We start from the raw sequence: 15,891 nt of genomic DNA, 5'->3' as shown, positions 1-15,891 counted from the left end.
GGATGAAAGGGAGAGGACAGTGGGGAACACTAAGGAGCAAGCAAGGCAAAAAGAGGGTCCTCGAAAAAGAGAATGAAGAAGAGAGAGGGATGAGTAAGAGATGAAGATTGAGAGAGCGAAAGAGTGAGATGAAAATGGAGACAGAGAGAGAGCGAGAGAGAAACAGAGAGAGCATGCACACGAGAGATGGTTTTGATGATTTAATACCTGCATTTAAAGAAAGGGAGGGGATCCTTCAATATAATTGAGACAGAGATTTGGTGTTATTCCCTGCCTTGATGAAAGCCAGTGGGGTTAAGCTCTATGATGCTCTAAAAGAAACACTTAAGTACATTAGTAAATGGGAGGGAGTGCTCCGCCCCATGTATTGGTTTCCATTGTACCTTTGCTAGCGAGCACATGATTCCAGGCACATATATTCATGTCCCGCGCAGAGAAGACCATTTCCTCTCCTCTCGGCGGGTGGTTGCCACTAAGAGGGAGCATGGGCAGGGACAACTTGCTGTTCCCTGCTCCGATTGGGTGATTGCTGGTTGCGGTTCTCCGGAGCAGTGTGCTGTTAATTAGCACCGGAAGCTCCGGCCTAATTGGAAGTGTGTAAGTGGTGTATGTGGGAGATGAAACCCACACTGCTGACATGATCCCTGCTAAGAGCGTCAGAGACATGCGCTGCTCCCCAGGGAGGGGGTATTGACGAGCAATCCCACCAGAGACTACAAAACATCTGCCTATTGCTCAAAGGAAGACAGTCAATGGACAGGGCCCTGCTGCGTAAAAACGAATGCAGGAAATTCAGCATTTCATAGCTTTTCAAATCATCTTGTTGTAAAAATTGTTTCATTCTTGCATGGGCCCAGTTTTTAGGTATGTTGTGAGCTTTTAAAGACTACCCTTTTCGGTTCAATTGATGTACTAGCCTCATTCATCGCTAACATTTGTGAAAGGCTCTTTCTGTAACAGTTAAGGAGTCCGCAGCCACATGAATGACTGTGAGGTGGTGGCAGTCGAAGATGTCATAGACTATCATTCTGAGATAGAACTGATTTAGGAATCAATTCAATGCGCCCCGTGGTTCCTTTGCTCATCTCTGCCAATACGGGCAGTGTGTTATCGGCTGGCATGAATGCAGAGGACAGAGTGCAGATCTCAGCTGAACTTGAAATGCAGCATATTTGGTCCCTGCTTAAAGTTGTGGCATTACCAGAATTGTCAACTGTAGGGCTAGGTGTCAGCAAATCCCAATTAACTGTAAGCACTGGAAATAACTTGGTTGTAGATACTATGGCCAGGAACATCTAAACTTTGTTCTATCAATCAGAAGCCAGGGAATCCCAGTTCAGTAACTGTTTGCTGATAAGTTACTCTTGCCCTTGCATTAACGCGTTCCCCTTTGATACAGAACTGGTGTATCGCTTTGGTACATCAGGCCTTTTGTTCTCCTTTGGGACAGAGAACAGGTGCCTGGAACTTATAAACAACCTTCAAATGTGACTTCATAGGCATAACAGATAGGCAATTATGGGGCTCATTCCGAGTCCGGCGGGCGGCGGGCGCCGCCCGCCGGTCGGAAACCGCCCAAAGACCGCACCGTGGTCAAATGACCGCGGGGGTCATTTTGACTTTCCCGCTGGGCCGGCGGGTGATCTCCAGAAGATCGCCCACCGGCCCAGCGGGAAAGCCCCTGCAATGAGGAAGCCGGCTCCGAATGGAGCCGGCGGAGTTGCAGGGGTGCGACGGGTGCTTTATCACTGTCTGCATAGCAGACAGTGAAAATCATGGTGGGGCCCCCAGGGGCCCCACAACACCCGTTCCCGCCATTCTGTTCCTGGCGGGTTTTACCGCCAGGAACAGGCTGGCGGGAAGGGGGTCGGAATCCCCATGGCGGCGCTGCAAGCAGCGCCGCCATGGAGGATTCCCTGGGCCAGGGGAAAACCGGCGGGAAACCACTGGTTCCCCTTTTCTGACCGTGGCTTTACCGCCGCGGTCAGAATAGCCCTGGAAGCACCGCCAGCCTGTTGGCGGTGCTTCCGTTGCCCTCCACCCTGGCGGTTTCAAACCGCCAGGGTCGGAATGTGGGCCTATGTCTCTGTTGGGACTTTTACTGTAGGCACGTCTGTGGTATCTACATATCTGCCAAGTTTCCCAGGTCCATGTGTGGTGAGCTGCTGCAGTCCGGGTTTTCTTGCTTTGAATTCTGGGACTTGTATAATGTAATAAACAAGCCTAGACTGTGTCCACAGGGCATGCACTCCCCCTCAGGACAGTGATTGCCCACAGAACCTTATGGGTGGTTCACCTTCGCAGTGTTTGGCAATTAGTTGTGAATCATGGCAGTTTTGTGTGGGATACAAGAACAGAGTAGTACCCACAAATAGTAGATGCCTCCTCGACCCCCAGCATAAATAATTCCTCAAATCACATCATAAAATATTCACTACGCTACCAGTGCGGTTCAAGCTTGTGTCCACGGCAGCAAGATCTACCTCACATGCTCTTTGAAAGATAAATAAAGATTTCTCCTTTGTGGGGCACAAAGTAGGGAAGTCTTTGGTCAGGAGGTTCATGATTTCTTCTTTGGCAGGGAGTTCATGGTTTCTGATCAAGGTACTCTATTTCCATGATGGAATTTAAAGACAACCCCTTTTGGAAAATCTGCAGACCATATGGCCTTTATACGGCTCAGGATGTAGGTCTTCAGAAGTTTATAGTCAGTGCCACAATAGACTGCTCCATGGGAGTATGTAGAGAGTTGATGCCCAAGTCGTGTTTCTTGCACCTATTAAATGTGGGAGCATGGTTCACATGTGCGGTTTGAGGTGACTGTCCAGTGATGTTGATGGATGAGTAATCACTCTAGCTACAGAGTCTAAAGCCTGTCTGTTGATGAGGCAGTGGTATGCCTGAGAAGTTTGGCGTTCACTGTATAGGGGAATGAGTCAAAGCCAAAAGGAAACAAGTGTGTGCCAGAAGAGTAGGTGTGTGAATTGTTTTCTAGTAAGAAACGTATTAAACCTCTTCCTTAGGTGTTAGTCAAAACTTTGAAGAACGACACTTCAGAGACCATCTTGTGTGCCCCAGTAGATCTAGCTTGGTATTAAAACCTATGTCCTGCAGCACTTTATTGAGAAGAATTTACATGTGAACCTCTACAGGAGAGCCTGTTCTTCTTCAGTGACCTGTTTTAAGCATATCCATGATGGACATTGGGAAGTAGGGCCACTATCATGGGGTTCTGTAATCTAGAAGTCAACAAGTAGTGGTGAAGTGTGGTTGTTCCATCTGGACCATGATGCCAATTTAGACAAATATGACTGTCTCATTTGGGTATGTGTTAGGAGCATAAAACAGGTGGTACGCATCCAGTTCTCTTCAAGGAATATACCTGTGGTGGCCTAGCTTATGTGTGTGGTTATAATTTGGCATTGTCTAGAAAATGAGCCCTGTACCAATATGATACATTGCTTGAGAAAGCAGCAATGTTCCAGGAGCTGACCTTTCTAGTGGCACCAGGAACCTCCACTTTGGGATAGAAATCTCTCATGGATGTCCATCTGTAACATTACAACCCCCAGTGTACTTTCTGGCATACCCTGTTATTTTATTCTGCTTGCTAACCTCACATCTCAGGTACTTGTTAATGTTCATGTTCCCCAGCAAAGTGCCTCCCCACCTACAGTGGGGGATGGCTACTTTCCTGTAGGGGTTGTCGAAATATTCTGTTCTGTCAGCAGAATTGGCAGAATTTTGCCCACTCCTCTTTACACTTTAATGCGGAGTAATGGACAAATTCTGCCAATCGCTGCATGACAGGACTTTTCTCCTGTGAGGCTCCAGAATATGCAAGCTGAGTAGTGTGAGTAAAATTTGGCATCCCCTAGCATGATTTTTTAATGTGGGCAGTCGTCTGCATTCATGAGCGGTCACAGGGCTGCCGTTTGAGGAGATTTGCTCTTGCCCTAGTAGATTTTCTACTCAAGCAGCAGCAAAATCAACTTGAGTGGCCGTGTGCTCTTGTGCAACACATGGTGCAGTGTGTGCTAATTTTCAGTGCTGCTCATGCTACTGACAATAAGTTGCAGCGTGAGCGGCATATTTTGTGCCCGTTGGTTAAATTCCGTAGAATCTCACTGAGTATTTCTGTAAGTCCGCAGAAGTCCACAGAGTGCAACTCTACAAGTCCCATCCAGCCCTACTCTTCTCTCAATAGATTACGATGAGACTGATGTTTGGTGGCAGCTGATTGGTATGGAACGATACAGATCTTTTTATGGATCTAATGTCCTTCTTGTTAAAACTGCGTAGTGTCCCAGAACTGAGATATCTTACTTTTCCCAGTGGCATAACAAAGCCCCCCGCAGCCCCCGCAGCCCAAGATCCAGGGGGTCCCCTCAGCACAATACCATGGACTGAGAGCACTTGAGTGAGTCTGGATGGGGGCACCTCCATGTACTTTGCAGGGGGGCTCCCTCGAGTTTTGTTATGACACTGACTTCCCCATGATTGTGTATTTTGTTACTGTGCCAATGCGCTGTATGTTTGGACTGTGAGTGGTATTGTGTGCCCTATGTAGATATATTGCATGAGCTGGAATGCTTGAGAGGATGCAAAGGAAATGTGGGAATTCAGGAGTAAGGCAGATCAGAGATGCAATTGGATGGGGCATAAATGTCTAGTTGTTCACCTATTCACTTCAGAACCATGGTTTGGGGTGGGCACTGGACAGCAAGTATTGGATCTGGAGGGCTGGTAGGGGGATTTAATTAAGAGCCCATTCTGGGTGAATTAGTGACATTTGGATTTCTCAGAGAGAGTGTAAGAAGGTTGCAAGTATCTTCTGGATGTGGCTTGAACAACTGGCACTACTGTTTGTTTAGTGTATAGTATCTGTTAACCTTCTTGAAGGTTTGAGGGGTGACTCACCAAAACATCGGCTGTGGGTGTTGTGATATGGGATGACTTGTCATGATATCCTGAGGAAGAGGTCTTGTGGTTTGGAATTAGTTGAGGAGGCAATCAGTTGTGATCAGAAAGAGACATTTTGGGAGATCCTGGCATGTGTCACTTGAGATGGGGGTTTACACTCTGATTAGGGCTAAGGATGGGATTACAGTAAAATGATTCTGGTTACTGGGGCTTAGAATCACTGCTTGAGCTCAGAAGTTGTGACGGTCCAGTTGGCTATGGCTTAGAGAGTCACTGCTCAAGCACTAAGGGTGGGTAGAAGAGCACTAGAATTGTAAAGGAATGCAATGGTTGAGTTTACTTGGGATTTCAATCGCTGCTCGAATGTTTCCTTAGGGCACCGGAGCAAAATAATCCAGTGTGCTCTTGTTCTAAATCACTTTTTAACCACTTTAGAGGGCAGCAGAGTATGGGTTGCAGAAGTGAGTTTGTAACTCAGCAGAAATCAGAGTAGACTGTAGAACATAAAACTATTTCTGTGGATGGGAGGTCAGCAGGTGCTTGGCAGCATTAGCATTATCATTGAGGGTCATGCGCAGGAACTACTAACCGATGTGCTGGGGTCCTTTGGTCCCTCTGCATGCTAACTGAGGCGGGGGTCCATGTGGTCAACGTAGCAACTGGAGATAGGAAGGCAGTATATGCATCTCGCTTCTTTTTTGATGCAGCTGAGTCAGTAGGAGGCAGGAATTTATTGGTAGTCCTGCAGTGGCCTAGCCCCAGTCTCTGGCCCTGGGACTGGTCCTGGGACTTCTTAGTCAGCTGGAGGGGAAGGGGAAGAATGGAAGTGTATAATGACTAGCACTTCCTAAGCTGTCTTGCTTATATTGGCTTAAGCTATGATCACTGTTCCTGCACAGGCCTTCTTTCGTGCTCTTTTTCTATAGAGTCTTCAACAGATGTCTGCTTTTCACAGATTGTTGACTCTTTCCATATGGTGATGGCTGTATTAGATCTGGGCTGCTAATTTGACAGGTCATCCCTGACGAAGTTTAACAGGGAAAAACATATAGTATTTACTGTATTGTGCGAATGTCGGTGTGTTAAACACCAAAATCCAGATGTTATTCCCCAGAAAGTCGTATAGGTGCTATTTACCACACCCAATAAATAACAACCCTGTGATATTGTTATTTACTAGGTTCGATAAATATCACCTATATTTGCAATCAGGCCCAGAGCGTTTTTGCAAAACAAAAAGTTGATTTGCATACTAAGAACTCAAAGTCAATAGTATGCTTCAATTTTTAGGCAGTATCTGTCTTTGAAAGCGTTGAAGAACCGACCTACACAGCATATAGAGTTATTTTTGCAGAGGACACAAGTACTATTGTGCAGCCCAGATGTTGCCTTACAAGCTGGTTTACAATGTAGAGTAGTTTTCTGAAGATGCAGTTAGTCTAGAATAAAGCATGTTCAACAGGCAGTCTGGTGTCCTGTCCTCTCATCTATAATACATAATGGTTTTCCCAGCCACAAAAGTAGTTAAACGGCTCTGCGAAGGACAAGTCCCACCTCCTCGGAGAGCCCATTTGAATTGGATGCAGAAGCACACTTTAAGCGATTTCTCCTGCATCCTGAACCATGGGCCAGACACCACAAACTGCTAAAACGTGTGAAAGACAATCGCCCAAGGCCAATCTATTATTTGTGGCATGTCACCATTCACTTCAGACCTACTTAATAATCAAAACCAACTCATCCCAACGCAAGATTTGTATGTTCTATCAAGTCAAAATCAGAAAGACACAAACCCAACAGCATTAACGTATGGCAGTGGGCTTTTTAAATGAGATTTCAAGGGCACATTCTGCTGCTTTGTGTAAGTGTGGGCAGCAGAGGAAGCCTTTGGCTACGTCCGGCCAAGTGATTGTAAGACACTACCTCCCCGCCCTCTGTTGCAGCTCAGTGGATATGAAAACCACAGCGCTCATTAAGGGAGGGAACCATTTTTACAAACAATTAAAGAAGAGAGATGGTGGATTGTGTATCATACAGAAATGCAAGGTCAAGTGATTTATCAAAGCACCAGTCTTTCCAGTGCCAATCTTTATGTGGGCATAGGCAGTGCTTAATGTGTAGAAAAATAAGTGACAGAGTTAAATGTTTTGCTCAAAATCCCACAGCTGGCTCTATCGAATGGCAGGGCTGTCTAGTACCAAAGGTGTGTATTATTTATTCCACCTCACACCTCTTTCATCCACCACCAAACATTCCCTACTTTTATACCTTACTCTTTCAGGTTCTTTTTTCCCCCTGCTTTCTTTATATATCACAGTTTTTCTTTCTGCCCCCCCCCCCCCTCCACCCCCGCCCCCTTTGCCCCTTTGGTTTTTGTCTCGCTTGGTCTGGGTCAAAGTCTGATGAGGAAAAAAGGTGCTGGTTGCTAGAGCTGAGCTCACTTGAGCCCCACTTGCAACCACAGACTCAAACTGAGCCCTTAATATTCATAAGTCGCATATTTTACATAACGAAATTCATATCTAAATTTGTGAGACACAAAAGCAGCAACTGATAAATGCTGCCTCTTTAGTAGGTAGAACCAAGAACAGAATATACTGAACGAGCATGCCTGATGAAGGTAGCGTGGAATGTATTTTGGTGGAAACACGTCCAACATTTTAGGAAGGTGGAGATTTCGTCTTTCTGCAGAGATGAATGATTTAATACCATCGTCTATTTTCCAAACAATATTATTTTTGCTTTTTTCACTAGTGTTTATATCGTGATATGGTACATCATGCCAGTTTGTAAAGTACAATTCGGTAGCCAATGCTTTTTTAGAATTTCCGCTGCAGCTATCCTCGTTTGTTCTGACTTAATGAGCACTTTTGTTGGCTTTCCTAATGAGGCACACGTGAAGCCCTTGCGAGTATCACATGCAAGTTCTCAATATTGTTCTCCGCTAAATGTTTGCTGTGTTTTTCCACATCGACAGAAATAATCTCCATGCTTGACGGAGGTCACAAAAATAACTCACTGTGTCAAGCTTGGGCTTTTGGTTTCCTCTCTTGGGAATAGGGTCGACAATGATGCAAATGTCTATATATATGTATCTTTCCATAACGTGCCTTTCCATTTACAATGCACCATGTCTAATGAGCGCCGTTATTGACTGTATTGATAGTCTTTAAAAACAATATTTTCACCATATTTTTTTTTTTTTATAAAGTAACATGGTATCTGTTTTCAGCATGGTGCGGCTTTATAGCAATGTGTTGGTTCCGGTTTATCTAGGTCCCCACCCTTTGCTGTGAAACGATCACATGCATTTGATGACCAACAAGGGGCAGCACACCAACTCAGTGTTCATTCCAGGTGAGGATGGCTCTTTGGACACCATATAAGAACATACCACTAGCCATCTCACTAACACTACTGGATGCAGGAAATCCACTGTTATGAAGTGCATCATTCAAATACAGCCATGGTAGGACCCACAGGCAGAATCTAGGTTGGCTTCTGCCAAGACTAGGGGGTGCAAAGGGACAAGGGCATAAAATTGCCTCCTCTATAAAGGCAGAAGGGTGTGGCCTACTAAGAACATCAGAGTAGCCTCCGAGCATCCTCTCTTTATGAATCACCGAGTGGCTTTGAGGCCTCAACAGATCTCAGTGCATGGGCCACAACTACGCTCTCCACAATATTTCCGAAAGTGAGAAATAAGGAAAAGGTGTCGAGAAAATGTTCAAAGACTTCAGGATCCATAGGATGCTTGCATCATGTCCACTAGCGGTGCCGAGGGACCACTCCATAGTAAACTCCAGAGCAATGTCTCACAAAATGTGCCAAAGGATTCCTGGAAGGGCAACGAGGAGGGTTTCAATGTCCTAGACGATATCAGGGGCAGCAACTGGTTTAAAGTCTTTTGAAGTTACAAGATCCTTGGATTTGGGGTTGACCAAGTGATTAGCTGCCCAACACGCCATTCTCAGACGCCAGTGATCCCACTGTCAAACAACTGGTGTGCCTCATGGAGGTAGAGTGTGAATAAGGTGTCAATGGGGTGACATAACGCCCCCACCACGAGTTTCCAGGACCCAGGGAATATAGAATAATGTTTGAAACAAATATTCCGCAGTTTGGTACCATGGGTCTGTCTTTTGTCCTCCGAACTTCCTTGCCACCGGTACCCCTGCTTCTCTTTCGTGCAAACAGTGAGTGCTCCCGGTTTGTAGCTCCAAGCATCCTCGCGGCCCAGGCAGCATCTCAGATGTAGCCTAACCTGCTGCATATCATTCATTTCAAATATCTCCATGTTCAAAAGATGCTAATGCACCTTTCACACCTCTGTGTATTCAGAAAGCGATCCAGCCTTCGATGTCTGGGGGGCAATTGAGTCATCTGCGGATCCCAAACGGCAGGAGACGTTGCAGGACCCGAGGGCGAAAAATCCCAGCGCGATGGAAATGTGCCTCGCCTTTTTTTTCCCTTGTCTCTGTCGCTCTCTCAGCCTCCCCCTCCCATTGCTCCTGTTCAGCTTTTCTAGTCCTTCCGTCCATGCGGACAAGGCCCACGCGGCCAGCCTGATAGTGGCTGGAGATGGTCCCTTGGCGCCGGGTGCCCGGCCTGGCTGCACCGATGCCCGCATCAGAGTGTATTCCAATGAATTGGTGTTTGGGTGCAGGCAGGTTGGAGTGAGACGTGCAGTCGGCATTCTGCTGCTACTGCTGGGCGTGGCTGCGCGCCCTTCGCGCGCGCCCTGCGTCCTCAGGGGGCCATTTTTTTTTACGAATGCCTATGTGAATGGCGACGCGTGATAGTAGGTTCCCTTCCCGTCCACCCGTGGCCTACCTCCTTCAAGAAGACATATTCAGTACTTTAACCAGTGGGAATCATGTGCAGTCTCAATTCAGTGCGTGCGGCAAACTCAGTGCCACACATCAGTGACATCATGAAGCCATCGAAACCATGTGTGTGCAATCTACACTTAAGAGGATAAAATGGGGCCAGAGCGATCAGCCTCTTATCCTTTTACAATCAATAACAGGAGTGCAACAGAGCTAAGCAATGACAATTACTTTATAGCGCTACGAAACCGCAAGACCGTGTTAGTAAGCACACTATAGTCCTAACGCAAGGGTTTCCCGTCCTCGGAATATTATCCATCGTCAATGTATAGGCAGGTTTAGCTGCTTATACATTGATAGAACTAATCAGTAGGTATCAATTATTATATTTATATGCAGTAACTACTGCTAGTGGCTATCTGTTGGTCTGGGAGTCCAGGTCTATTAATTAATTCATCCATTCTTCCACCCCACCCGCAGACCATCTATCCACCCAAACACGCTGTCCTCCATCAATGTATCCAGCTCTCCATCCATCAACCCACGTTCCAAAACTTCTAGTGATCCATCAATCCATCAAGGCCACCCAAATCCCTCCTCCTCAGCCATGTACCCATCCTTCCATGCTCCATTTGTGTTTTCGATTCAGGAAGAGAACTGTTCCAGCCTTCAGACTGGGCATCGATTCAGGGGCAGCGTCCAGCCAATACCCGCCTGTACCCTGTTAACATTCCGGTCACCTCCCCTCTTTCCCACAAAGGCAGCCGAGAACTTTGAACTGGGGGCTCAGAGGGAATGAAAGGCCTCTTTTGACTACTCCTCTCGGGGAGATGCCTCTGGCGTGCGTGCCAAGGCGGGTGGGTGTCACGCCCGTCCGTATTTTTTAAATGCCTGTTCTTGATAGCATCAGGTGCCTGCGCCTTGCGGGTCAGTCCCTGGTGGATGTCACGCCCGCCCGTATTTAGAAGTGTCTGCTGTTTAGTACATCAAGCGCCCGTGCCTTGCGGGTCAATCCCTGGTGGATGTCACGCCCGCTCGTATTTTTAGATATCTGCTCTTTGACGCGTCGGGTACCCGAGCACTGCACGTCACCAGGCGCCATGAGCAGGCGCCATGAGCAGACAGGTGCGCGGAGCGCAGCTAGTGGTACCCAGGGATGCGGAGCTGTGGATGCTCAGAGACTGGGACCAACAATGCGCGTCATCGCACCCCCTCAGGGCACCAGCAACGCCCAGTGCTTCGCCATTCTGTACTGCAGCTGCTCTCCACCTCTCGCTTCTCTTCCTGTCTCTCTGTGAGCTGGACCACCTCTCTCACCAGGCGGTGCATCCGTCTCCTTCCCCCCTCTCCTTCTATCGTGCATTTATCTTCCTTCTTTCTCTCCTGTCCTCTCTCGCTACCTCTTTCTTTCTCGGTCTCACAATCATCCATGAATTCTTATTCACCCAACCTTCCAACCATTCGCTCAACCACCGGCACGCACCCTACCAACCAACCACCCATCTCTGCAGCCCCGTCCATCCAAGCAATCCCCGCCCATGCATCCATTCATGCATCCATACTTAGATCGACCCTAGTCTAGCAACCCACTTTTCCAATATGCACCACCTTCCATTTACTTACTACCCACTTATATACTCCTCCAGACACCCTAAAACCAGCTTAACAATCGTGCATGCACCAACCCACCGTACGTTCATCCACACACTTCTCCAACACCCGCCCGTTCACCCACCCATTCATTCATCTGCCCATCATTTACGGCCTCTGCCCCCGCTACCCATTTTCCAGGGCTTTGCCAAGGGAGCCACGCCTTGGAGCAGCCCCCACTCCTTTTCGCACAGCTCCATCACAGCTCCACCCGCCTCTCACAAGTACGCCCAAGCGTGAACAAGTCACGACCGCCCCTACACAATGGATCAATTTAGTCTGCTCATGTTTGGAAACAAAATCACGCCCCTTCGTGTAAGAAAGATTAAAAACGAACTTTGTTTCACTCTGTAACCTGAACCCCAAGATAGAGTGCTGCTGTAAGGACTGGTCGGGGTGGGGGCGCGTAGCCGGTATTAACGTCGGGGTTGGCCTCTATGCCCCCCATCATCCCCATATACAGCCACACGGCCCTCTTGCACACCAAGCCCCCAGCAAGATAAACACGGATTCCCTCTAATGCACAGTTTCCATTACGTTTGTGGGGGACAGGGACCACCAGATCACCCACATTTCCTTGTGTATATTAAATTTTATCGTCATCACACGCAAGTTGTAGCTACAGTTTTTGAGGATGGGGTATCACCCCGCCCCACCCTCCCACATATGCGGTAGACGATGTCTCATCTCCCCTCCCCCACACTGAGGACTTCTACACGTAGGTATCGTGCTGTATTATGCTGTGCACCGGAAGTAGCGTGCTGTGTAATGCTGTGCACCGGAAGTAGCGTGTTGTGTAATACTGCGCACCGGAGGTAAGTGTGCGGTGTAATGCAGTGCACCGGAGGTAGCGTGCTGTGTAATGCTGTGCACAGCAGGTAGCGTGTTGTGTAATACTGCGCACCGGAGGTAAGTGTGCGGTGTAATGCAGTGCACCGGAGGTAGCGTGCTCTGTAATGCTGTGCACCGGAAGTAGCGTGCTCTGTAATGCTGTGCACAGGAGGTAGCGTGTTGTGTAATACTGCGCACCGGAGGTTAGGTTAGGGTGGGGTGTAATGCAGTGCACCGGAGGTAGCGTGCTCTGTAATGCTGTGCACCGGGGCTAGCATGCTCTGTAATGCTGTGCACAGGAGGTAGCGTGCTCTGTAATGCTGTGCACCGGGACTAGCGTGCTCTGTAATGCTGTGCACAGGAGGTAGCGTGTTGTGTAATACCTCGCACCGGAGGTAGCGTGCTCTATAATGCAGTACCCGGAGATAGCGTGCTCTGTAATGCTGTGCACCGGAGGGTAGTGTGCTCTGTAATGCTGTGCACCGGGGCTAGCGTGCTCTGTAATGCTGTGCAAGGAGGTAGCGTGCTCTGTAATGCTGTGCACAGGAGGTAGCGTGTTGTGTAATACCTCGCACCGGAGGTAGCGTGCTCTATAATGCAGTGCCCGGAGGTAGCGTGCTCTGTAATGCTGTGCACCGGGACTAGCGTGCTCTGTAATGCTGTGCACAGGAGGTAGCGTGTTGTGTAATACCTCGCACCGGAGGTAGCGTGCTCTGTAATGCTGTGCACCGGGGCTAGCGTGCTCTCTAATGCTGTGCACAGGAGGTAGCGTGTTGTGTAATAACTCGCACCGGGGATAGGTGTGCGGTGTAATGCAGTGCACCGGAGGTAGCGTGCTCTGTAATGCTGTGCACCGGGCCTAGAGTGCTCTGTAAATCTGCTCACCGTCCTGTCTGGTCGTGCATCGCCCCACACGCGAGCATCCCTCACCCGACCGGACGATACCCTCCCCTCACCGAGGACCACACGGTGATTTTTATATCGGTAGTAGGTAGACCATTTTATGGTTCTTTTCTCTCAGCTCCGTAACCCCCCGTTGCCGCATCATAGTCCTAAACGGCGCGTCCTTTGGAGGTACTGAAGGGGTCTGAGGCGCCCAACCACACACCTGAGGCATTACTTCAGCAGCCTGAGACGCCCAGAGCTGCCCCAACAGACATGGGCAGGGATGGAGGCGGCGAGGGACCCATCTGCCCACAATAGGTCTGGGTGCCTGCTAGTCCTAGAAGACCCTGTGTGATCTCAGACAGGGCGGGGTCAGGCTTTCTTCTCCCGCAGTCGATGCCCCTCCCCAGAACATCAGGGGCAACGTGCAGACTCCCCAGATCCTCTCCGTGGGGGTACTTGGGGCATTTTTTTTTTTTGAGTGGGGTTGGGAGAGTTCCTGCACAGAGCAATGTTTTGCCACCATCTTTTGTCCTCGTTGGCACAACAGGTTGGCTCCCGGCAAGACTTTCTGCAGCCTCTGCTTTCCGGTGGTGGGGAGGGGCGGGGGATGGGGACGCCGCATACAGTGGGGAAGGGTCGGCCGCAGAGCACTCCACCCTTCCATGCTGTGGTATGCCCAGGTGCCAATCCCAGAGGGGTGGCGCGAGGACAGACAGATAATGCTCACCACCTAATCTGAGGTCGCAGTCAGCTGGATGGGTTGGCACCGCGCCCATCAGGCCCTGGCCCCATGGCCCCTCCTCATGCCGACCCGTCGGAGTCATTGCCCCCACCCCCCTACTCCTGCACGTCCCCGCACACACCTTCTACTACCCAACACACACAACTGTTCCGTGTACCACTCCCAAAGTCCCAATGAATTAATGCACACGAAGTGGGCGAGCCAATCCAAAAGGCAGCCACCCCTCTAACGAGTAGCGCCGCCAGCACACCTTGTACATCCGTCACCTCCAGCAGGGTCCCCGAAAAGCCATCCCCAGTACATTAGGAGCAGCGAGCTCAGTGGTACAGGTGGGCCCGCGTCACAGCAAAGCACTCACGCCATCAAACCAGCACCAAAAGCCAGTCCACCCTAGGAACAGAGCACTGATGCACCCATCTACACCCCCTCGACACCCTATGCACCCAACCCCGACAGCATCCCATGTCTCACATAGTCACCGCGCCCATCCTGTCAGATAACTCACCTTCCTCACAGACCATTCCCCTGCACCCGCCCTCCCCACAGACCAACTTCCCAAAGGCGCAGCCCCACGCCTCCAGCGCGCACCTTTTCTGAACCCACCCCGCCTACAGTCCAGCCTCTCTGGGGCGCCGTCCCCAGATCCACTACACAGATCACCCGCTTCTTACCCTGACCACAGACCAGCACCTAAGAGGCGACACAGAACCAACCCATCTTTATTCATTCTACATCTCAGCGTCTCGAAGGCGGCATCCCACACACCAGCAGAGCCACTCCTCGCCGCGCCCACCCCGCTGACAGCCCAGCATCTCAAAGGCTCTCTCTCAACAGTCACCTTCCGTACCCACCCCACCCACAGACCAGCGCCTCAAAGGCTCTGCCTCTAAAACCATCCTCCAGGTTAAATATCGCCGACCCTGCCCAGGTCTCAGCATCCGTCTCACCTGCCCATCCCAACATAGCGCCTACACGTCTCTCTCGACCGCCCCGCCGTGTGGTCCCCACCCTAACTCCAGCTTGTCGACATCTGTAGCCCATGGACCCCACCCCACCGACGGCACACCATCTCCAGTGCTACATCTCATCCCCTCCACATACCTCCCGCCCTGCCCAGACAGCCAGCACCCCCCAGGCAGGAAATCAGGCAGGAGACACCCACAGATACCGATGAAAAGGCGACCACCCTACCTGTTTTGTTCTTCTCATACAGCACAGCATGGTTGGTGTTTTGGGCTCCCGGTTCCTTCCTCGCGCTCTCTCCTTTCTTGCAGCTCTCTTCCGAGCGTGTCCCCCCTCTCCGCACCTCTCTGAGTTCCCTCTTTCACGCTCCCCCGCACACACGCACACACACACACATACACACGTGCACCGGGACAGCTAGCGGCGACTGGAGGGTCCTGTGCTCATCTCACACGCAGGCGCTCTCCCTCCTTCCCCCCTCTCTCTCTCTTGCTCCCTCCCTGGCTGTCGGTACCTTCCCCAGACTTGAAGCGAGCTCCCAATGACTGTTCACCTCCCTTCCTCCTAGCATCCAAGACCGCCAGCCCCCACCCCTCCCAGCTCCTTGCCAGCCTCATGAATATTTAAACTCCTCCAATCTGGACCCAATTACCCAGTGACGCTAACACGGTGCCCTGATACTTACAGACAAACACCGACAGACAGACACACACGCGCAACATCATCATCAGAGGCATAAAACGACCCACACAAACAGGCAATCCGCGTCCACACACACTACACATAAGAGATACCCAGTGACAAATACTCACACACAAATACACCCATAGGCTTCCATATAAATAGGCGAGCACAACCAACCATGAACACATACATTTACGCACACATACTCAAATGACAACACACACATACAATAACACACGTAGGCACTCGTAAACACTTGTGGACAGATATAGACACACATGCAGAGAGACACAGATATTCTCACAGATAGACTGGCACTCATGCTCAGTCACAGATACCTACACATACATAGACACGAAGCACAAACTGACATAGAAAAAG

The 15,891-nt window shown here is 49.7% G+C and overlaps 1 protein-coding gene across 3 annotated transcripts in view; it reads right to left on the bottom strand.

Moving 5' to 3' along the window:
* GAP43 (growth associated protein 43) overlaps positions 1-15,402 on the bottom strand; it is a 158,461-nt gene extending 143,059 nt beyond the window's left edge. For 2 of the 3 annotated variants that reach the window (XM_069202651.1, XM_069202653.1), the window contains exon 1: positions 15,055-15,376. In XM_069202651.1, the coding sequence (XP_069058752.1) occupies positions 15,055-15,084 (30 nt within the window). In that variant the 5' untranslated portion in view covers positions 15,085-15,376. Of the gene's footprint in view, positions 1-15,054 lie in introns of all 3 variants that reach the window. The other variant, XM_069202652.1, reaches the window with a different exon arrangement.
* Between the last annotated feature and the right edge of the window lie 489 nt (positions 15,403-15,891).

The sequence above is a fragment of the Pleurodeles waltl genome, chromosome 8, assembly GCF_031143425.1.
Source record: "Pleurodeles waltl isolate 20211129_DDA chromosome 8, aPleWal1.hap1.20221129, whole genome shotgun sequence".
NCBI classification, from domain to species: domain Eukaryota; kingdom Metazoa; phylum Chordata; class Amphibia; order Caudata; family Salamandridae; genus Pleurodeles; species Pleurodeles waltl.
The sequence above is the reverse complement of the archived record's forward strand: the minus strand, read 5'-3'. Positions and strand labels throughout refer to the sequence as shown.